This window comes from Callithrix jacchus, chromosome 4 (genome assembly GCF_049354715.1).
Source record: "Callithrix jacchus isolate 240 chromosome 4, calJac240_pri, whole genome shotgun sequence".
In the NCBI taxonomy this organism is placed as follows: Eukaryota; Metazoa; Chordata; class Mammalia; order Primates; family Cebidae; genus Callithrix; species Callithrix jacchus.
The window spans coordinates 103,134,083-103,157,907 of NC_133505.1; the positions used below are offsets into that span (position 1 = coordinate 103,134,083).

A 23,825-nucleotide genomic window follows, 5' to 3' on the forward strand; every position below is an offset into this window, starting at 1 on the left:
CCAGGTAGAAAAGAGATTAAAGAGTATTTCAAGCACAGGGATAAAGGGAAAAAAAACAGTAAAGTCTTTCTCTCAAGCATCTTATGATTCAGGGGGAGAGAATAGCATATGGAGGGTATACAGAACTGCTCTGGTCTCATCCCTCTACTTAAAACCTATAGTCCTTGATTTCCTCCTCACCCAAGTCTATATTCTGGCCCTAACTTCAAAGTCCCTCATAATCTGGTGTAACTTTCTACTGGAGCATGTATCCTCTGCATTCATCAGACTAGTTTATATTGCTCCCTAAAAAACATTTAACCCATCCCAACTTCCAGATCTTAACTCACTCTCCTGCTTTAGCATTTTTTAAACACTTCTCTTCTTCAACAACTTATATAATTGCCACTCATATCTGACCTCTTTCAAGAGGCTCTCCCTATCCCTCCTCCTTCCTTATCACAAAAATAAATCCTACTTCTTCAACACCCAGTACAAATGTCATCTATTTCAAAATATCTTTCCTAATCCTTTCTTTCCATCCTTTTTTTCTTCCTTCTACTAATGAACCCTAAAAATATCTTCAAGTGTTCATTACTCATTAATTTTCACTTTACACTACACTGATAATACATATATATTGTTTACTAAAAAATAATTTCCCCAAGAGAATCTAATTCTTATTTTTGCACACAAACCAAAAAGCATTTTGCAAAAATAGCACTCAATAAATGTTACTGAATTACTACAGTAACCCACTAATACTTTTTTATATTCTGTGTGCTATCATGTACTCCAACTAGAGAATATCTTGTGCCTTTCTCATATCCTATCTAGAACCGGTTAGAGAGTAAGTCCATACAAAGCACCCAAGAAATATTGCCTGGGTATTCTACTGTCTTCACTGCTCTCAACCTATCGACAATTACAACCAATATATTTATAATTTTCTCTTCAAATCTCTCCCCAGCCCAAAGCAAAAGAAAATGAGAACTCAAACTACTTAAAGGTCTCTGACATACAAAAGACCCTAAGCAAATATGCTGTTTAGTAATGAACTATGACATAGTTATTATGTTTCCATCGAAAAAGATTTCTTGAATAACACAGCTATCTCAATATTTCTTGACTAAATTATTTAACTAATGCATAACAAAAAATTGCTATCAGCCAAAGTAAAATATTTGATAATATTTGTAGCACTATAAATTGATACTTAAGAAGTCTGTCCTATGTCACTTTAAAAAATTTTTATTTTATGCATGCTACATAAAATGAGAAAAAGCAGCACTATATAAGCAGAAAACTAAATAATGGTAATTTAGTAAAATTTAATTTAATCGTGCTGGCAGGGTAAATCACATTTCCATTTCCTATATCAACTTTAAAAAGAAAAGCAAATTTGCTTAAAAATGTTAAAATATTCAATATATAATTGATATAATTAGAAACACTAAAGTAATCTAATCCAGTCCTTTATCCTTCAGATGAAAGAAATGAAATATGGGGACCTGTCTGAGGTCCCACAGAGTTAGAGCTGAATTAGGTACAAAAGGCTCTTTCCATCATTTTACATCCAATCTCGATTTGCTTTTTCATAAAAATTTTATATATCCTTAAACCAGTGGTTCTTGCTCCTAAAATAAATGTAAATACTGTATTAATGAATAACCGAGGAGATATAAAAAGTGTTTAATATAAAAGATAGCAAGTGAACATGAACAGGTATCAATTTTAACCTACCCCCTTTACTTTGAATCTTTGTATTAACATAAATAAAAGAACTAAAACAAACAACAGGGTGAATAAAGGATCCTCTAACTTCAGTGATTCCAAAGGAAATGACATGAAACAAAGAAAGAGAAATGATTCATTTATGTACATGAAATTTAGTCAGACTCCTTCCCCCACAATCATTATTCCAATGAGAATAAATATCTCTGTCCAACATGTAAACAAGTTCGTATATTTGAGATATTCAAGCTCCTGGTGCCCACTAACACATTTTAAATGATAAATTCAGAAAAGCATATCAAAAGACAAGACATGATTGTATTGGTTTATAAAGATATACTAGAAAGATTAAACTGTGTTGAATCTCTAAGTTAGGCAAAATACACTTGCCTTCTGGGAAATTAGGTATATTTTGGTTACATTTTCTCACAAAAGTTCTACTGTAATATAATTCTGAAATTGCTGGACCATTAATTCAACTTAATATATGTAATTTCTTATATTCCAGAGACCACCTACCATTTTCCATGAGTAGTCTACAGAATGTAAGAGATTCTACATTTTGTATAAAATTAATGGTCCAACCATTTCAGAATTTAAAAAAGAATGATAATGGAGACATAAAAACTTGGAGGCATCAAATGGCATAATAGCATAAGGCTTTCTACTACACTGTAAGCTCTACAAGTGCAGAAACATTTCATGTAGACAAGAATACTTATTAGCATGGTTCTGGGATACAGAAAGCATTAAAAAAACATTTGCTGAATTACATTGGAATTCCTCTTAGGAAACCAAATTAAAAAACTGTTAGCTGTTTACATACGTGTGTATATATATAATTCTTTTTAGATTATGACATTTATATATAAAAATCCCTTAAAACTTTTACACATCCAAAAAAATACATAAAATGTAAACTTCGAAAGGGGCCAATATATTTGAAACATATATAAGGTACATAAGATTGGTGTATTTAATACAATTTTGTGGCAAATTAACATTAAAAGAAAAAATAGATTACTTAATAAAAGGGCATCAAAACAATCCACATTCTGTGTTACAGGCTTTTCAAAGCAAACACATTTTATAATAAATTTGCTTTACTCTTCCCTGAAGCAGGAAAAATAATTTTTTCCTGTCTCACTTTTTCCTGTTGGCCTTCCTCCCATAGCTCATCATCATTTTAATTCAATCTGTAACAGTGGTTGCCTGGACCAGGTGTACAACTGTCTTCCTGTCCCTTTATTATTCTGTACTGGACCTTTCATTTCCTGAACCCAAAAGATTTCTTCCTCTTGACCTAATCTTTCATTCCACTGATGTAAACTTCTTCATCTTCTAGTAGCATATCTCAAAAGTATAATGCATTAAAAAAAAAGGAAGTTGCACAGTTCTATGTAGCATCCTTGTTAGCATGTACATAAACTTTTTAAAATGCACAAAGGAATACTATATTAATTTTGGAATCTATTTTTTTCACATTAAAATACCAAAAGTGTGCTGTCCTCAAAAGAGCAAGAATTTTCAGAGTATAACAAAAGTCACAGGAAAAGGAACATTAGGTGTCAGAGAATGGGAATAGAAGAAAAGTAGACGTCAAAAGGAAAAACTGTGACAAAGTGTATCAATAACACAGAGCTGTAATAACTCACTAAAGACCTTACATATGTGTACAAGTAGCAAAGTTAATCATTTTTATTATTAATGGAATACGTGCAAGATGTCAGAAAAAACTTTAAAACTTTTTGAACTGCTATCTACATAAACACAAACTTCTAAAGACTTATAATTCCTCCCTTCTAATATTTGTCACATATCACCTATATGACATAGTGTAGCTCACTTGCTGCCACATGATAACATGCTTTATTTTATGTAGGGCATTCTCAGAAAATTCTCTAAGTGACATGGAAGTTTTAAGAAGAGTCTCTTCAACATCTGTCTATTATTCTATCCATCACAGTGTATTTCATTTGTTTGTTTGTATATCTGCCTCACTACACTGTGAAGCACTTGAGAGCAGCATTCTGATTTTATGCATCTCTATTTTCTTCAATACTAGCACAAAGTCTGCCATGGCAGGTACTTGATGGGCACTCAATATAAGCATGTTGGCTGGAAATTATAGTCATTTCTCTTTCATGCATAAGCACAAAATTAATACAGCAGAATTATCTCCAAAGACATAAGAAAAATAAAAGGGGCAGAGATGTGACTAAGAAAGTAATTTGTGTATCTACTTAAATAGTATTCTTTTCATGGAATATCTACCACTGTACTGATTCAGAATGGAGCCCTAAAAAATCTTAACTTAGAATGGGAAACTAAAATTTTGTAATTTAAGTAAATTGTGTCTTAAATTTACTTCTAATAGACATTCTTACACTTTACTTCTCTAAAACCAACATACAGTAATGATTATAAAAGCAATCACCAATAGGTGCACTGTTAGACACAACATATATTATCTCTTTTATTCTCCAAATCAGCTCTTCAATATGTATTACTATAGACATTTTACAGGTTAGAAAGATTGTGGTTCAAAGAAGTGATAAGACTTGTTGAAGATTACAGTGAAAGAGAGTGGCAGAGTCAGGATTCAAATTCACATTTGTAACGTCTTGAAAAATACAGTAATTTTTTTAAACTATAAGCAAAAGACTATTCCATGTATGACTCACACATATTAAATGACTGAAGTGAAAATCCGCACGAATAATTTTGACACTGGATATATTAATGACCCACAAAATTGAACTACAGTGAATATTCCAGTTAGATAAGCTAAGCAAATCAAATTTTTAAGCAAGTAGGATCTTGAAAACAAGAGGCAAGCCAACTCAAAATTATGTACAGTTTCTGAACATTCACTGGGTTAAATGAAGTTTGATTTATACAATGAGATATTACACAGCCTTAAACAGTGCATGCACATTGCTTGTATGTATGTGTGTGTGTAGACGGAGAAACATGTCTTTGATAATTTTTTCTGTGAAAAAAATGACGTTGTAGAAATTTCCATAGTATAATCCCACTTTTGTCCCCCCAACCTTTCAAAATAAAAGAGGTAGTAAAGGAGGCAGTGTAGGTAAAAGGAGAAACAATAGCAGCTAGGAAGAATATTCTCCAAAGTGTTCATCGTGGCTCCCTTTGTGGAAGAAGAGTAGAATTTAGGAGAAGAATGAGTTTCATCTTCCACTACACGTAAGTCTGTATTATTTATATTCTTTGCAAGATACATAAATTTGATAATATAAAAATATAAAAGAGAGGCATTAAAAACTTTCTAGAGCCTTCAATTGCTTCAGAAATCATACTATAAATTTTATATTTGATGTTAATAGTAATTTAAAAAGGCTTAGAGAAATAGTGGGGTACCCATACTAACTAACAAGTGTAGGAAAAAAATACTAATTCTGGAAAATAAAAGTTAATTTATTAATCCTTTTACTTATCATTTCACCACAGACTCTAGAAGCCTCCTATCTCTATTCTTCCAACCTACAGAACTACAGCTTTGTTCTAAAAATCTGGAAAAAATTTTAAAACATTTTCTAGTCTAAGGTTTTTTACTAGTTAAAAATTTTCATCTGTTGGATATATGTGATTGTATATGTTGGTGTGTGTGTGTAAATCTTGAATATAAGCCATGACTCTCATTCATTTTTAAAAATTACATCTAAGGTTCTATAATTTAAATCAAATCATTAAAAAAAAATCTTCGACATATAATCAAACAAGTCTATGAAGATCAAAGCCTCATTTACAATGTTGTGAATGGTACCCTTGAGGTCATGCAGTGCACAATCTGTACAATACCCAAGAGCCCTCCCAAGATACACAAGAAGCACATTCACCACAGCCTTGTATCTAATAGTGAAAAATTCAAAATAGGAAAAGTTTTCGTAAGTAAGAAATAGTCAACCCACACCAAGGAATATTACGGTGTATCTATAATGAACACCAATAATAATGTAGATGTCATTGACATGGAAAGCTGTTGATGATACCATAAGTGAAAAAGGCAGTCCACTAAACCACATTTAATCCTATTTTTAGTTTTAAAAAAAGTATATAGGAAAAGTGTAGAAGAATATAACAAAATACCAATAGTAGTTCTCTCAGCATGATGAGTTAAAATAACTTTTTAAAAATCCATCTACATTTTCTAAGTTTAACACCAGAAACATATAATAGCAGCCTAATACTGATTTTTTAAAAAATTACAACTGTAGGAGTAAAATGAAACAAAGAGATCTCATAATATTTTACTATTTTGTTTTTTTCAAATCATTTAACTTATAGGAGAAACATTTTTCTCCACCCCACCTTCTCCTTAACAGAGAGATTTATGCAGTATAAGCCACATAATCAGGGGCATTTTTTTACTTTGTATTTTTATCAGCCGCCTTTCAAACTGTGCTAACACTGTGGTTTCTGGATTTTTAAAGATTAGTTGTTAGTACAGTCCTGTTATTGATGATGAAAGAAATACATAATTAAGAGATCAACCAACCCAGTTGAGGCCCCCTGAAAGAATACTATTCCAGGAAAGGTGTACATGGTTTCTTGCTCTGGGAGTTTCGCTTCATAAATGGATTAACCCTTAGTCCACTAGAAAATTCTAGAACAATCAACTTCCCAATTTCTGATTTTTTTTTTCACAATTAAGTATCCTTAACATTTTTTTTTTTGCATTGTTTCACTAGCAGCTTTTCACCACCAACGAGCTCCTTGAAACCAACAGAGAAGGCTTTTTTCTTCATAATATTTTACTAGTTTCCAGGAAAACTGCCAGTAGGAGGCAGCAATGACTGGCTGTGGCAACAGTAGTGGCTTTGCTCTGCACAGTAGTTAGCTGCTGACTTCATTCTTCTGTCATTATATAAGCAAGATGACACTGTTCTCTAATCCAGCCAAAGCTGATAAGTACCATCAACCTGTCACTTCCTACATTTCAAATTCTAACATCACAGCATCAAAGAGTTTTTACATTTCGATTTCTTTTGCTGGCAGCAGCCGGTAGCCTCTCATTCTCCCACGGTGTTCTAATGCTGCATTTGCACACCGGGGTTACTCCCAGACTGAATAGCAGGTCATCCCCTGCTCACTGAGCTCATCTGTGGCCCATGTGCTAGGCAATTTAGATCCAATCAGCCCTTATTTAGCTCAAGAGTAATGAGCAGCATAGTGACACAGACTTAAGCCTGACCCTCAGGACACTGCTCATCAAGCAGTAAAACTGTGACAAAATCATTCATCTTCCACCCGCTGGCAAGAAATAATACTCGCACTCACTGTATTACTTTTCAAGATAAAAAAAAAAAAAGTCCTGAATTTTCATGATGTGAGACATTAATTTGCAGAAAGCTGAATTCCCTTAAACCCCCCTGTTGCTATGAGCTCACCAGGGGGAAATAGGCCTTAGGAGACTGAAATGGAATAAAGAAAATTGCTCCAGCTTTCTTTTCATTTTAAATAAGCCTTAAATCTGACAAGAGATACCCTAAAGAGAGAAAAATATATATCTTGTAAAGTAAAGAAAAAACAATTGAAATTAAGAGTTTCAAATGCTAGTTTCACTCCTTGTTTGTCCTCAATTTCTTTAAAATATAAATAAAATTTGAAACAGTAGTTACTAACCTTTTTCCACAAGGCAGATGAAGAAAGGTAAGAATTATTTCCTATAGACAATATGGGGGCAACAGTAAATTTATATATTAAAACATGTACTCTGATGTTTTCCACAAAACATACCTTAAAGAAAATAGCTTTACAATAATAGTCAGATGGTAAGAATAGCCAGAAATATTTTAAAGCTATAATGAACCTATTTTTTCCACATTTTATAGTGCCTTCTGAGGTTTTATTAATCCAAAAGTAATTAATTATAGGGATAATTTAAGATTGGTTTCCTTCTCTCACTGTCATTAAAAACAAAACAAACATGTCTGGTAGCTTACTGTAGTGCATTTATCGAATATAAATGCTGAAATTTTATTTGCTCCCTGAGTACCTCTCTTTTATAACCAAAAGCCACAATGCCAGTTTATCTTACTGAGTTTCTTTAACTAGGTTCATACACTGAAGTCTCAGGTTCATACACTGAAGTCTCTGTTCCATAGCTGGAGAAGAGTTAACTTTAAAAAATCTGTCATGAATGTGATTTACCAGTCTTCAATATATTTATTACGACAACATGTCTTTGGTTTAAGAAACAGCACTGTATGGTGCCATGAAAGAGCACAGTAGTGATGCCTTCATACAAACTCATTGCTGAATTTTATCTAAAGCTTCAAAGATCTGGGTGGTCTAAACACCTATAGTGAACCACAGGGTTCAGACTAGGAAACATAGTGACATAAATAAGATTGGGAAAAGTAGATTTCGCCTCATCCCAACATCTTTTGATTTACTGCCATTTGCTAAAGAGAAATATTCCAGTGGTTGGTAAAGAAAATAATCATGGAACTTCTATTCACTAAACAACTGAGTTGATCCACTTTCAAAGAAATAAAATGCTTTCTTTACAGAGTATATTTCTTTTTTCCTTATCCTTTTATATAATGTTCTTCATTCCAGTTTCTGTTTCACAGTGTTCTTTCTCCACCCTTATGTCTCCTCTTTTTTCTCTGTAATAACAAGAAGACAATTTCCTGGGTTTCATCCTAGAAAAATCATATTATTGGTAACTTCAAATTTTGATAACTATATATAAGAAAATTAAATACAAAGCTCTATTCATCTGCTTCTTGAAAGTAGCAGCAATCTTGTAAAAATAAAAACTATATTTTTTATTTTTAATTAATTAATTTTTTTGAGATGGAGTTTTGCTCTTGTTGCCCAGGCTGGAGTGCAATGGCACAATCCTGGCTCACTGTTTCCACCTTCCAGGTACAAGTGATTCTCTTGCCTCAGCCTTGCAAGTAGCTGGGATTACAGGCGACCACCAACACAAACAGCTATTTTTGGTAGTTTTAGTAGAGGTAGGGTTTCGCCATGTTGAGAAGGCTGGTCTCAAACTCCTGACCTCAGGTGATCTGCCTGCCTCAGCCTCCCAAAGTGCTGGGCTTACAGGTGTGAGCCACCGCACCCAGCCAAAATAATCTAATATAAAGCTTCATTCACCTCCCACTTTAATTATATAAATTATTAGGAATGGGGGTTAAATATCAGATCTGTCCTAGATTATAACTGGAGATTACAAAACCAGGGGCATGGCAAATAAAAAACCAGAAGGCTAAGAAGGGTGGGGAATGTTTGTGGAAGCATTCATATCTTTTCTTTGTAGCTAGTATTTTGAGTTTCTCTCAGATGGGCTCTGCTGTGATTCTATTTTCTTATGTTGTGCTAGAGTTACTCAATAGGCCCTTTCATTACAGAATCTTCAGTTCTGAGAAATTTTCTTAAATTATTTTATTGATTATTTCCTTCATTCCATTTTCTAAGTTCCCTCTTCCCAATACCTTCCTTTCACTCTAATCACAATATAGACAATCTGTACTTTTAGATTCAAAGTGTTCCTGCAGACCCAGCCTTGATGGGAGGTTCCCAAATCTCTCAAAAGAAAGGTAAAGGCTCAAAGGCCCCACTTGCTCCACCTGTTTCCACAGTTCAGTGAAAAAAGTTTAAAGATATTTACTGATTTAGAAAGATAAAATAATAATAGTGGTCCAGAAAATAATAAGGTAGAGTAAACACACTGAATTTTTCAATAACACCGAAAACCATTCAATTGAGAAGAACAAACCTCCTATTATCCTCTGGAGGTCCCTTCTGCCCACAGGTACTTAGAAGACAATGAAAGAGATGAAATTCAGATTATGTATTAAATCCATATCCTGACAGCATGGATACTACTGTTGTCTACTTTCATGTGGACATTGGCAAGAATTGTTGGATAAGCATATATAATTTCAGGACAAGTATAAACCATTTTCAAGTAGTATGAAATGGTGAAAGAGTGAAGGTTTTAAATAAACACAAGTTTCTTTGTCCTTCCTCTCCACCATCTTAGTCTTTCATGTAACAAATACATGAGTGCATACCACATATGTTCCATGTGATTGGTTCACTGATATATCCTAAGTGCCTACTAATATAGTAGGCATTCAAAACACTAGGTAAATTTCTTGAATAATTTTTTTTGCATGAACATGTCTCCCCTATAGAAAATAATTATAATACAAGGTAAAACACAATATAGGACATTAGAGATTTAGTAACTATTCAGGAAATTCAAAGGGAATAGAGATTATTTAAGACTGGCATATTAGTCGGTTCTCACACTGCTATAAAGAAATACCCAAGACTGGGTAACTTATAAAGAAAAGAGGTTTAATTGAATCATAGTTCCCCATGACTGGGGAAACCTTAGGAAACCCAAAATCATGGCAGAAGGTGATCGGGATGAAAGGACCTTCTTCCCAAGATGGCAGGAAGGAGAACTGCGAGCAGGGAAAATGCCAGATGCTTACAAAACATCAGATCTTATGAGAACTCATTCAATATTACAAGAACAGCATATGGGAACTGCCACTATGATCCAATCACCTCCCCGGACACCTGGGGATTACAATTCTAGATGAGATTTGGGTGGGGACACAGAGCCAAACTGCATCAACTGGTAACACATGAATAAGCATACGTTGTTCTTGAAATGGACAAGCAGATATTTCCAGAGAAGCTTGACATGAAGGATAATATTATTAATATAAAAATGAAAAAAAGATAAATGAAGAAAAACAACACGTATTGAACATACTGAAAGCTTATTATGATTCACGTTCTGGACAGGTGCAGCATCAAAGTCAGTGTTATCCCGTGGCAGGTCTTTCTGCTATCCACTACAGTATCAACTATCTAGATATAGCCATTGAGGACTTTATCACCTGGTGTTACAAAAGAGTTGAATTTTTTATTTTATATTCATTAATTTAAAATGTCACATATAGCTAGTGCTACGCTACTGGACAGCAAAAATTTAAGCAGATGTTCATGGAAATCCTATGAGGTGGGTATTACTTTACAAAGATGCAGCTGAAACTTAGAAACGATTAAGTAACTTCCTAAGATTGCACTGTTGGTAAACAAAAGAGGTGATGTGAACTCAGATTTACTGAGCTTAAAGCCCCTGCTTTTTATACTGTGCTTTGATAGTAGCAACTATCAGGCAATACTAGGGGTTCCTCAAGGAGCAAAGGCAAAAAGCACAACTTGTTGGGCACATAATTCTCCTTCCTTGAATACTGGCTCCTCTCATAATATGATGCTCTTTGATTCCATCTCTCTACCTCTCATCAACATACTACTAACTTCTGAAAATACTTTCCCTTCTAAAATATCTCTGCTTTTTCCCCCTCTTTTTCTATACTCTGCCATCTCACTCCTATGTCTACTATGACCAGCACTGACCATTTCTCACTTTTGATTCTGACAATTACTTCCATTCCCCCAACTTAACCCTTTTCTAAGCAGTGACTCTCACATGACATGCTTATTCAGTCCTCAGATTCGGTTCTACCATCTTGGTTATGCTCTGGCCTGAACCCACAACTGGTTTTGACAAGAGGTCAAACTTGTCAACTTTGACCCTCGACTTCGTTGAACAAGAAGATATAAACAAAGGTAGAAAGACTTGGGGATTTCTTGAGAACTAGTAGCTCCATCTGACTAAAGGAGAATAATGAGAAAAAGGTGTAGATGAAGGTAAAATAAGACTGTGGATGGCTTTGAAGACCATGATAAGAAATGTGAAATTTTCTATTGTGTCTATTAGGATGTCACAAAAGGTTTCTTTTTAATGTAATATGGTCTAAAATTGTGGTGATGGTTGCAAAACAACTATGAATACACTAAAAACTAGTAAACTGTATGGTGTGTGAATCATATCTGAATAAAACTAGCGAACTGTACGATATGTGAATTATATGCCAATAAAGACATTAAAAAAGATAATATGAGGAAGGAGGCAGTGGAGGTAAGCAGTATTAATGTTTTAAAAATAGAGGTAATGACATCTGTGAGAATAAAAGAAAGAAGATAAAAGGAATTCACCAAAGAAAGCACACACTCCCCACTTTACCAAAAGAATCAGCTGAATATAAAAAGAAAGGGTGTATATATATATATATATATATATATATATATATATATATCACATTTATACCTTTAAATACTACTTTTCTTTTTATACAGCAGCACTCAGTAACATAACATTACTATTTCCAATGGGTCCATTGTAGTGAGGCAATGTTGTTTCCTACAATCCTTTGTTTTTAAAGAAAATGATGCATTACACACTAAAAAAAAAAAACAAAAAAAAATTGCTCAATGGCCACTATGCTAAAGGTATTATATTAGGAATGGGTAAAAAACCATCCAAGATATGTCTCCCCTACAGGCAAACACATCCATTGATGTTGCCAGGCATAAAGTGTAACAAAGAAATGATTATAAGGTCTTTTAGAAACTTATGATAACAATAGCATTATCTAACATTCACTGAACACTTCCTAATAGCCAGGCCATTTGCTAACTACCTTATATTCATTATTGGATATAATTCGCAAAACAATCCAGTGAGGTAGGTGGTATTATCCTCATGTTACAAATAAACAAGTCAAGATTTCAGCACATGAGTTTTTCCTCACATTATTTTAAAAGAATGACTTTATACTTATTTAAGGAAAACTCATGTCTATGTAACAGATTTAGATGGGTATTTGAATACTAATTCCTATATATGAAAAACTAAGGAAATAATCTGTTTCAGCAAAAAAAAAAAAACAAAAAAGTAAACACTGCACCGGGAGTGGTGGCCTGTAATCTCAGCACTTTGGGAGTCCAAGGCAGGTGGATCACCTGAGGTCAGGAGTTCAAGACCTGCCTGGTCAACATGGTAAAACCCCATCTCTACTAAAAATACAACAAAATTAGCTGGGTGTGGTGGTGGGCGTCTGTAATCCCAGCTACTCAGGAGGCCACAGCAGGAGAATTACTTGAACTTGGGAGGCGGAGGTTGCAGTGAACAGAGATCATGCCATTGGCCCTGCACTCTAGCCTTAGCAACAAGAGTGAAACTCCATCTCAGAAAGAGAGAGAGAAAAAAGGGAACACTTCAAAGCTAATATAGTAAGTAGTTTATATTACTGCATGGAATTATAAAATGTGTAACAGAAATACATTATACAAAATTCAAGCCTGATAAAGAGTAAAGTGAAAATACTAATTTATTGTGTGTGTGTGTGTGTGTGTGTGTGTGTATACACACAGCTGAAAGATATGTAAAATAATTAGGAAAGAAATGTTTCTTTATATATTTTATAATTTATACATTCCTGATATACTAACATTTATACTGTATTCCCTTAGAGATACCCATGCTTTCTCTGAAGGAAACAGAAATGGCAAATAGATCACTCCTAGTAAACAATATATCTCTAATTGGTTTTTCAAATAGAAACTGGTTATAGATTTTATTTATTACCATGGGGGCACACTCATGTGTTTCCCCAAAAATTATTAGAACATTGCCCCAAAATTTCCATCAAATTCTATATAATGAAACAGCAGACATTTTGAGCAAACAATAGAAATAACTCATTTGATCAAAAATCCTATCCAGTTTCAAATTTGTTTGTTGTATGCTATTTGTCAATAATTACAAGCTGTAATTCATTCACACTAATAGAACACCCAATAACAAAAGAAAAACTTGCATGCTGTCAAGAATATAATTTCTATTTTTCCTGAAATATCGTGTATATTATTTGGCATATAGCAGGCCCTAAAGTGAATAGTTCCTCTTGTACTACCTCCTTTTTTGACTAGGAAATCCCTAGTTCTCTCACAAAAGCAAAGAAAAACCAAAAATCTTTCTGGAGAATAAATAATACCATACCAATAAAACTACTGAGCATAAAAAATTTGCAGAGAATAATAAACAGTTTTTCTCTACATGCTCATACACACACACACACACACACACACACACACACACCTCAAATGTCAAAAGTTATTTATATAACAAATAGATGATCTTCTAGCCTTATAGAAAGAGGAAAAAAGGAATTTTAAAAATATATATATTTTGGCCAGGCACGGTGGCTCAAGCCTGTAATCCCAGCACTTTGGGAGGCCAAGGTGGGTGGATCACAAGGTCAAGAGATCGAGGCCATCCTGGTCAAGAAGGTGAAACACCGTCTCTACTAAAAATACAAAAAATTAGCTGGGCGTGGTGGCGCGTGCCTGTAATCCCAGCTACTCAGGAGGCTGAGGCAGGAGAATTGCCTGAACCCAGGAGGTGGAGGTTGCAGTGAGCCAAGATCGCGCCACTGCACTCCAGCCTGGGTAACAAGAGTGAAACTCCGTCTCAAAAAAAAAAAAAAAAAAAAAAAAATATATATATATATATATATTTTTTTTTTTTTCAAAATGTATTTTGAAGCCAAGGAAAATAATCTTAATCTTTTAAGACGCTGTATTTCAGCACTTAGGATCTCAAAAACGTAATTATCACTTTTGAACTATTTCTTAGTCTCAGTATTTAGCATTTTAGGCAAGTTCTCAACTGCCTTTATACATCTTTCAAACTAGTCTCTTGTTTAATACGAAATAGGATGTCAGTTGATCAATATCCATTTGGCTTAAATTCATAAGTCCACAACCTCCCTTAAGTGGTAAAACAAACAGGTACAAATCCTGAAAATTTATTGTTTCTTTTTAAACTCCAAATGATATTTGCAGATGCCAAAAGGCATTCTGAAATCATTCACCCTTACTTCAGTAAAATGAAAAAGCGGGATGGGGAGGAGGGAGAATCTCATGAGGCCTTGTATGTCAAGTTTTTGCCCAGAGCTAATTTTCATAGCTGTGTTATAAAATCCTGAAAATGGAGGTTTATAATGGAAATGCTGACAGACCCTTAACTATAGTAGCATGAATGGATATAATTAAAGGAAAGCTTTTGGCTACACCTAACTTCACAAAGGAAAGACAGCCATTTTCATATTAACCTCAAATAACAGCAAGTGAGAACTAAAAATGTGATTCCAGAGAGGTAATGTGAAATGTTAAAGATGACTGCAAAAACTATTTGACATTCGAAGTTTTAAACACAGGCATTTAGTTAACATAACCAAGTCAGTATTTTCATAATGCTACTTAATCAGCAATAAAGAATGCTCTGGTGAGCCATCAGCTCCAGTTAGCAGAAAGAGGTATATGAAGTTATTATTTCTTAACAGCCTAGAGGGAACTGCTTTTCTTTTTAATCAGTGATCTTAGTGCCTTCCTTCCTATAATTTCTGTCAAACAGTTATAAAACTATTACCCAGTTCAACACACACACACACACACACACACACACACACACTTACACACACATTTATCCAAGGACTGGTACCTATTCCCACCTGAATTTGAAAACAGAAGAGTTGGATAAAGTACTTAATTCTTTCCCTTGTCAGAGATGCAGCCAGGAATAAATATAATCTATATAATCCATCTTCCTTACGTAAACCAAAATTCAAATAATTTACATCTGCTCTTAACTAAAAGGGAATGGGGGAAAGATTATGCTTTAATTCTTAACTAACTATCCAAAATATTTTTGACCTTTCTAATAGTATTAACAGTATATGGCATACCTAAAAAACTACTATCAAAAAACCTTCAATGAAGTCCCAGATTTGGGGTTAAGAAATTAGGAATACACCTCCATAACTGAATACCTAAAGAACTTTTTCTTGTTTCCTCTCCCACTCTTCCTCCCTTCTTTCTTTATTTTTACGGTAAACAATTCTGAATGATCTCTTGGGCCCATCTCCAATAAATCCCAAACTAAAAGCTGGACTGCATTGATAATATTTGCCTTGCAAATGCTAAAAATTGATGGGATAAAATAAACCTATTCAAGTCACAGTTCCTTTTATTATATAATCTGTGTGCAAATTACTAAAGTCCATTAGTGCCTAAAATACAACAGCATTAATAAAGACTTGCATATTATTGCACTATTTTTATTCATACATTGACCTTATACATCTATCTGTTAAAAATGCTGATTTGGGCACCATAAGCTGAACATGATTTGATGGGTTTTTTTATAGCAATTGTTTTCAACCGTAGTTGATTAGCATAAGACAAAACCAAGATAGACATCTGTGTTATCAAATGTTATCAATGTGTAATCAAATGTTATCAACATAAACATCTGATCCTTATTGCATAGGCTAATCCTGAAGGCCAATAGCACAATCCCCTATCACTTACTCGCATTCCAGAGAAAAGCAAACTACAAATTCAATCCAGACCCAGTTAAAAGAAACTCTTCACATCAATGCAATCTTACTTTCACTATATATAATTGTCAGTGTTCATTATCCGTTTTTGATTTCAACCTCTGTAATTCTGAATAGTGTCCCATGGACTAATAGACATACATCATAACTTACAGCATACTTGGCAAGCATCATTTTTCCAACACTCCTGAAATAACGTTAGCTTTAATGCTAACAGATTTCTACTAAAATGAATTTAAGAAGCAAAAATTTGTTTTTAACACAAGAAATGAAATTTAAAAGGTGGAATAGTGCTAAAAATTCAAAGAAAAATTATTACAAATAAAGTGTGATATATCTGTCTCCACACCTCTCATTTTTTCCAACTGACTCATTAAAAAAAAATCTCGCAACATAATAAAAATGAAGTAATCAAAAGTCTCCAATAAGCAACTACCTTTTTGTTTGTAGCAAAAACAAAATTTAAAAGCACTCAAAATTATACAAATAGCAGTAATAATTTCAGGCTTGCAAACAAGTTTGAAGATTTCATTCATTCAATTATGGCTAATCAATTTTTTTTAATGCAGTGGTACAGTTAGATTTGGTTTAGTTACCTGTGGCTTTTAAAGACAGTATAAGCTATTTAGGTGATGTTTACACTAAAAGCCCAAACCCAAACTTTACCACTACACAATATATGCATGTAACAAAACTGTACTTGTAACCTCTAAACCTATAAAAATAAAAGAATACTAAATAAGTTAATTAAAAATATAGTGTAAGAAGGCAGCTGTGGCATAGTAGATTAAGAGTCTGAGTGCCAGTTCTGAAATTTAAATGTGTTAGTTTAGATGAGCCACAAGAAGTTTACGTTTCCATTATTTTTAACCTATAAATAGGGATGGCAGAATTAGTAAAGAATAAAGAAGACAGTCAAGAATATAAGAATTATTCTTGTGTTTCTAGTTACTACTTTTAAAGAATTACATACCAAGAAAAGTTCCAGTTAGGAGATTCAAGATAAGATGAAGTTAGTGAATGAATGTGAGAGAAAAGAGTTTCTTTTTTCTTTCTTTATATTTTTATTTTTTAATGCCTATTCTGCCTTCAAAATAAGTCTAATTCGCCTATTACCAAGATTCAACTGACAGTGTTAACAAACTTCTGTGTTTCATTTCTAACTGATTTTTTTTGTTTTGAGATGGAGTCGTGCAGTGGCGCGATCTTGGCTCACTGTAACCTCCGCCTCCCGGATTCAAGCAATTCTCCAAGAGATTGATCCAAGATGGCAGATCGCTAACAGCTCAGGATTGTAGCTCCCAGTGAAAGCGCAGAGGACGAGAAGACGCCACACTTTCAGACGAATTTTCATCGCTCACAGACCAGAAGATTCCCAGTGGAGGTGCCCCACGGGTCGCCAGAGTGATTCTTCTGGCCGGCACAGTGGTTTTGCCGGTGCCTCGGCATGGCAGCTCTTGGTGCAGAGTAAACGGGAGGAGATTCCCAAGCAGAAGAGCACCATAGGTCTTAATGCCTTTGTTTTGGCCAGCGCAGTGGGTTGCTCGGATTCCAGCGCTGGGAATCAATAAACTGGACGTCCACTCAGAAACCCAACTAGAAAGGTGGTAATTGTAACGACGACAGATGGATAAATTTATAACAAAGGGAAGAAACCAGCCTAAAAAAGCTGAGAATACCCAAAATCAGAACCCCTCTCCCTCTACAGGGGATTACAGTTCCTCATCAGCAACGGAACAAGCCCTGATGGAAAAGGACTGTGTGCCATTAACAGAAGTAGGCTTCAGAAGGTGGATGATAAGAAACTTCTGCGAGTTAAAAGAACTTGTTCTAACCCAATGTAAAGAAACTAAGAACTTTGGAAAAAGGTTTGACGAAATGCTAACGAGAATAGACAATATAGAGCAGAATATAAATGAACTAACGGAGTTGAAAAACAACACAAAAACTCAGTGAAATATGCACAAGTTTGAATAGCCGAATTGATCAAGCAGAAGAAAGGATATCAGAGGTCATAGACCTACTTAATGAAATAAAACGAGAAGACAATAGAGAAAAAAGGATAAAAAGAAATGAGCAAAGTCTCCAAGAAATATGGGACTATGTGAAAAGACCTAATTTACATTTGATAGGTGTACCTGAATACGACATAGAGAATGAATCCAAGCTGGAAAATACAAGCCCAGGTAATACAGAGAACATCGCAAAGATATTCCTCAAGAAGAGCAACCCCAAGGCACATAATCGTTAGATTCACCAGGGTTGAAACGAAGGAGAAAACACTAAGGGCAGCGAAAGAGAAAGGTCAGGTTACTCACAGAGGGAAGCCTATTAGACTTACAGCAGATCTCTCAGCAGAAACCCTACAAGCCAGAAGAGAGTGGGGCCAATATTCAACATCCTTAAAGAACAGAACTTTCAGCTCAGAATTTCATATCCTGCCAAACTAAGCTTCACAATTGAAGGAAAAATAAAATCTTTTATGAACAAGCAAGTACTCAGAGATTTTATTACCACCAGGCCTGCTTTACAAGAGCTTATGAAAGAAGCATTATACATAGAAAGGAACAACCAGTATTAGCCTTTCTAAAAATATACCAAAAAGTAAAGAGCATCAACATAAAGAAGAATTTACATCAACGAATGGATAAAATAGCCAGTTAACATCAAATGACAGTAACCCTAAATTTAAGTCGACTAAATCCCCCAATCAAAAGATACAGCCAAAACCCAGCGGTATGCTACATCCAAAGATACACAAAGACTCAAAACAAAGGAATGGAGAAAGATTTACCAACCAAATGGAGTACAAAAATAAATAAATAAATAAAAAGCAGGAGTTGCAATTCTCGAATCTGATAAAATAGATTTCAAAGCAACAAAGATATAGTGGCAAAAGGATCAATGCAACAATAAGAGCTAACGATCCTAACACCCAGATACATAAGACTCATAAAGGGATTTAGACTCAACGAGACAGAAAATTAATAAGGATATCCAGGACTTGAACTCAGATCCGGAACAAGTAAACTCAATAAATATTTATAGAGCTCTCCACTTTAAATACACAAAATATACATTCTCCACCTTAAATACACATAATATTGATTGGCCATTATTAATACCCATTTTTAGAATAAAGCTACATTCCCATTCTCTCTCCCTCTTTTTCTTCCTCTTTCGTCCTCTCCTTCACTCCTTTTTTTTTTCTTTCTTTCCAAATAAACAAACAAAAAAAGCTGGAAAACATAGCCTCTGTGTCATCCCTGGCTATACTGGAGGAAACCAGGGGCCATGTCATTAAAAATGGTGTGACATTCCACCCCTAGAAAATTACATTTAAAAAAAAAAAAGGAGGGGGATCTTGCTGCCAAGGGAACTTACAAATAGCAGAGCTTGGCCCAATCATCTTGGCTCTTTTCCACACTTCATAATGCAGTACAACCAACCTCTGAACAATCGGCATAATGCTGAGCAAACAGTCATAATAACCCGGATGTTTTTCGGATAGATTCTTGCTATTTCTACTTGTTTCTCTCATTTCAAAGTTGACCTTTAATGAGCTAGTGAAAGGCTGGTTTCTGTTATGACCCAGGCTTTCTGCTCTGATGTTATGCCACCCATTCAGCAGTAATTAATATGGTGGAATTTGGTCCTTTTTCACATTGCCATCCAGAAGGACTGACGGCCAGAAATAAAGCCGGCAGAAAGAAGTTTCCCAAATCTCAGGCAGGCTTAGAGGCAAAAAAAAAAAAAAAAAAAAAAAAAAAAAAAAAAAAAAAAAGCAATTCTCCTGCCTCAGCCTCCCGAGCATCTGGGATTACAGGCGTGTGCCACCATGCCCAGCTAACTCTTGTATTTTTAGTAGTGATGGAGTTTCACCATGTTGGCCAGGCTGGTCTCGGACTTGACCTTAGGTGATCTGCCCACCTCGGCCTCCCAAAGTGCTGGGATTACAGGCATGAGCCACTGTACCCAGCCTTATTTCTTATCTTAGAATGCGTTTTTGTTCTACATACACTCCATACAATGATCTAAAAATGAGAATGGAAGCGTTCTCTTTTTTTTTTTCAGACATGCTCTCTCCAGGCCGAAGTGCAGTGATGCAATCCCGGTTCACTGCAACCGTCGCCTCCTATGTTCAAGCAATTCTGCCTCAGCCTTCCCAGTAGCTGGGACCACAGGCACGGCCACTATGTCCGGCTAATTTTTGTATTTTTGGTAGAGATGGGGTTTTACCATGTTGGCCAGGATGGTCGCAATCTCTTTACCTCGTTATCCACCCGCCTCAGCCTCCCAAAGTGCTGGGATTACAGGCATGAGCCACCACACCCGACCAGCTTTTTCACACATTATAAGTGAAAGTAAAAACTGATAAAATGGGTTTTTTTGGTATGAAATTTGGTAACATCTATTCACATTTAAAATGCACATACACCAATTCATTCTAAAGAATTAGTCTACAGGTATACTTCCACAAGTACACAGAAATATATGTATAAAGATGTTAAACAAACAAACTGGTAAACAATACACATTTCCATTATTAGCAACTGGATAAAGTTTGGCACATCTATATAATGAAACAGTAAGTTATCATTTAACAGAATTAGGTAGGTTTTCATGTTTTAACCTGAAAAGCTGTTCAGGAAATATCAAGTAAAAAAAGGAAGTTACAAAACAAAGATCAGCTATTTTGTGTTTTAAATATAGGGTCAGGCATGGTGGATCACACCTGTAATCTCAGCACTTTGAAAGGCCGAGGCGGATGGGTCACCTGAGGTCAGGCATTCGAGACCAGCCTGGCCAACATGGTGAAACCTCACTTCTACTAAAATACAAAAATTAGCTGGGCGTGGTAGTGCATGCCTGTAATTCCAATTACTTGGTATGTGGAGGCAGGAGAATTGCTTGAGCCCAGGAGGAGAGAACTGCTTGAGCTGGGGAGTGGAGGCTGTAGTGAGCGGAGATGGCACCACTGCACTCCAGCCTGGGTGCAGAGGGAGACTCTGTCTCAATATATATATATGTAAGTAGGGGAGATACCTGGAAGGTTCTGTAGAAGCCATATCTGCTCTTGAGTGGATTAGAACTAGAGCAATGTATCTCAACCTTAGCACTGCTGAAGATGGGCCAGATAATTTTTTTATAGGAGCTGTCCTGAGCACTATAGAGTGTTTAGCAGCATTTCTGACCTCACCAGTGGTGTTCCCCTAGTTGTGACAACCAAAAATGTCTCCAGGCATTGCCAGATGTTCCCTGGGGGACAAATTCACACCCAGTTGAGAAATACTGAACTAGAGAATGAAGAAGTGAAGCTGAGAACAGAGATTTACTTGTCACTTATAATTCTTTTCTCTCCTCTTTCTATCATCATAATATATTACACAAACAATATAAAGATAATTTTAACAAAACCCAAAAAAGATTGCCAGAAATTTTTAATTAACGCACTAAATTTAAACTACTTGCAGGATATGAACCTCTGAGGAAAAAAAAAAAACTATGTAAGAAGCAATATAACTGTTAAAAAGAATTAAAAAGGACTTATCCATCTTCAATGGAAAAGGCAGAAAGATATATGGACTCTAGCACTTTTTTCCCCATGACTGCCTCTTCTCAAGATGCCCACAGACTTTCTTCCTTTCTTATTCCTATGCTCTGAAGTCTTTCGGGGACCAGAGTTCTTCATCACCTGGATGGCTTAGACCAACACGTTCCTCTTCCTTCTTGTTTTGTATATTCAGACAAATATATAGAGAAAACCAAAACTGATACTAGAAATGAAAAATTTCTAATTTTCCCAAGAAGCACAGGGGATCTCTTAACATTTATTTAAAAGCTGAAAAAATAAAACAAAGTTGGCATTTGGAAGAAGTATAAAATCTGCCATGAAAATACAGCATAAAGAAAATTAACTAAGTTAGTAATATAAGTAAATTTGATAATGAATAAATTTCCAAAAATTGGAAATCTTGCCAAGCTTAGTACCTCTGAAAACCAGATGAAACATTTATAATGTGAGTGGTAGTATTTAACTTCTTAAGAACATGTACTTCAAAGGTAAAACCTCTAAGTAAAAAGGGGATAAATATCATAACCATTGTTCTTATCCACATCAAGTTTGTGTCTGAGTGTATTTAACATATCTGCATAATTTAAGTGGATCTGAAAACAGAAGTTTTGTATAGGTGATTAGTGTTATTAACAAAATTGTCTATGTTAATTTCGAAGAAAACTGATTTATTTGGAAGAAATTGATATAGTTAAGGCTATGACTTTGCTGCAAAAATTTAAAGTCACTTTTTAAAGAAGAGTATATGTACTGTGACCAAAACTTACTTATGAGCACAAAATTACAAATGCTCCAGTAAAAGCCACCTGAGGCATGAGCCCATGATCTTGCTTAGAATATCTGTCATGTATCTCTGGGTAATAATACACCTTTCTGAGAGGTAGCAGGGGAAGGAAGGGCTAAAGGAAGGCATGGCTCTCCGACTGCACCAGAGCTGCTCTTGAGTTTAGTTCTGCAGCTTGTGTTCGCACATAAGCTTTCTTTTGAAAAGCTACTGTTTGAAAAACAGCTTGAAGACTACAGGTTGAACATCACTAATTTGAAAATCCAAATTCCAAAATGCTCCAAAATCCAAAACTTTTTGAGCGCCAACACGATAGTACAAATAGAAAATTATATCTGACCTTATGGGATGGGTTGCAGTCAAAACTTTGTTTCGTGCACAAAATTATTCAAAATGCTGCATAAAATTATCTTCAGGCTATGTGTATAAGATGTATATGAAACATAACTGAATTTTATGTTTAGACTTGGGTCCCCTCATCAAAATATCTCATTATATATATGCAAATATTCCACAATTGAAACAAACCCAAAATTCAAAACACTTCTTGTCCCAAGTATTTCATATAATAGCATTTAGTATACAGATAAACTCAGTCTGTACCGATTTATGCCCATGTAGTATAAAACTAAATCTTTCCTCTTCATTTGGATTTAATATACATGTGTATGTGTGTGTGTGTGTGTGTGTGTGTGTGTATATATACAACTTTAATATAAAATCCATATAAGTAATGATATAAAACAAATCATAAATTGGCATGCAACTGAAAACCATACCTGATTCTGGCCAGAACAGCCTGTAGAAAGCTCAATACTGTCCTAAGTTCAGATTCTCGGCATGCTCGCAGAAGCATACTAAATCCATCATTAAGCAGTTTTTCATGGGAAGGATACAAGCAATAGCTGGTCTCAAACACTTCTTGAACACCATCAATGTATATGGAAAGAAGTGTCCACATAGTCTGTCTCTGTACCATTTCCTCATTCTTAGACACCAAGAATTCCTTTGCTTTCTCCCGGAAAGCACATGAAAATTTCTCAGCCAAAACACCAATGTCCAGATTTTTCTGGGCATACATCAAGAGGAAGGCCATGTGACCCTTCCAAATGAGGGCTCTCTGAGATGTTATAAAAGAAGGCTTGAGGAAATTCAGGAGATCTAAAACATGACTTGCTACATCTTCTACTTCTGCAACAGCTGCTAACAGTAGAAAAAGGCTAAAAAAGTTCTGTAGACCAACTTCAGTTAGTTCTTCCATTCTTTTTTGATGGAATTTTGAATATATTCTGTAAAACATTAAAAAATGCTTTAACAAAATTTTTCATTCACGAAAACCTATCTCTTAAAAGAAAATTTGGTTCAATACTCATGACAGTCTCATTACTTTACATTGTAAGCTAATTCTTCATTTTGATATTCCCTTGTCATTTTTTTTACTTAGAAA

General features: G+C 34.9%; 1 protein-coding gene across 10 annotated transcripts in view; it reads right to left on the reverse strand.

The window, feature by feature from the left end:
* The window catches only part of MMS22L (MMS22 like, DNA repair protein), a 155,630-nt gene that overhangs the window by 78,004 nt on the left and 53,801 nt on the right, over positions 1–23,825 (reverse strand). For all 10 annotated transcript variants that reach the window (XM_078369828.1, XM_078369826.1, XM_078369827.1 and 7 more), the window contains one exon: positions 23,158–23,667. In XM_078369828.1, the coding sequence (XP_078225954.1) occupies positions 23,158–23,667 (510 nt within the window). The remainder of the gene's footprint in view (positions 1–23,157; positions 23,668–23,825) is intronic.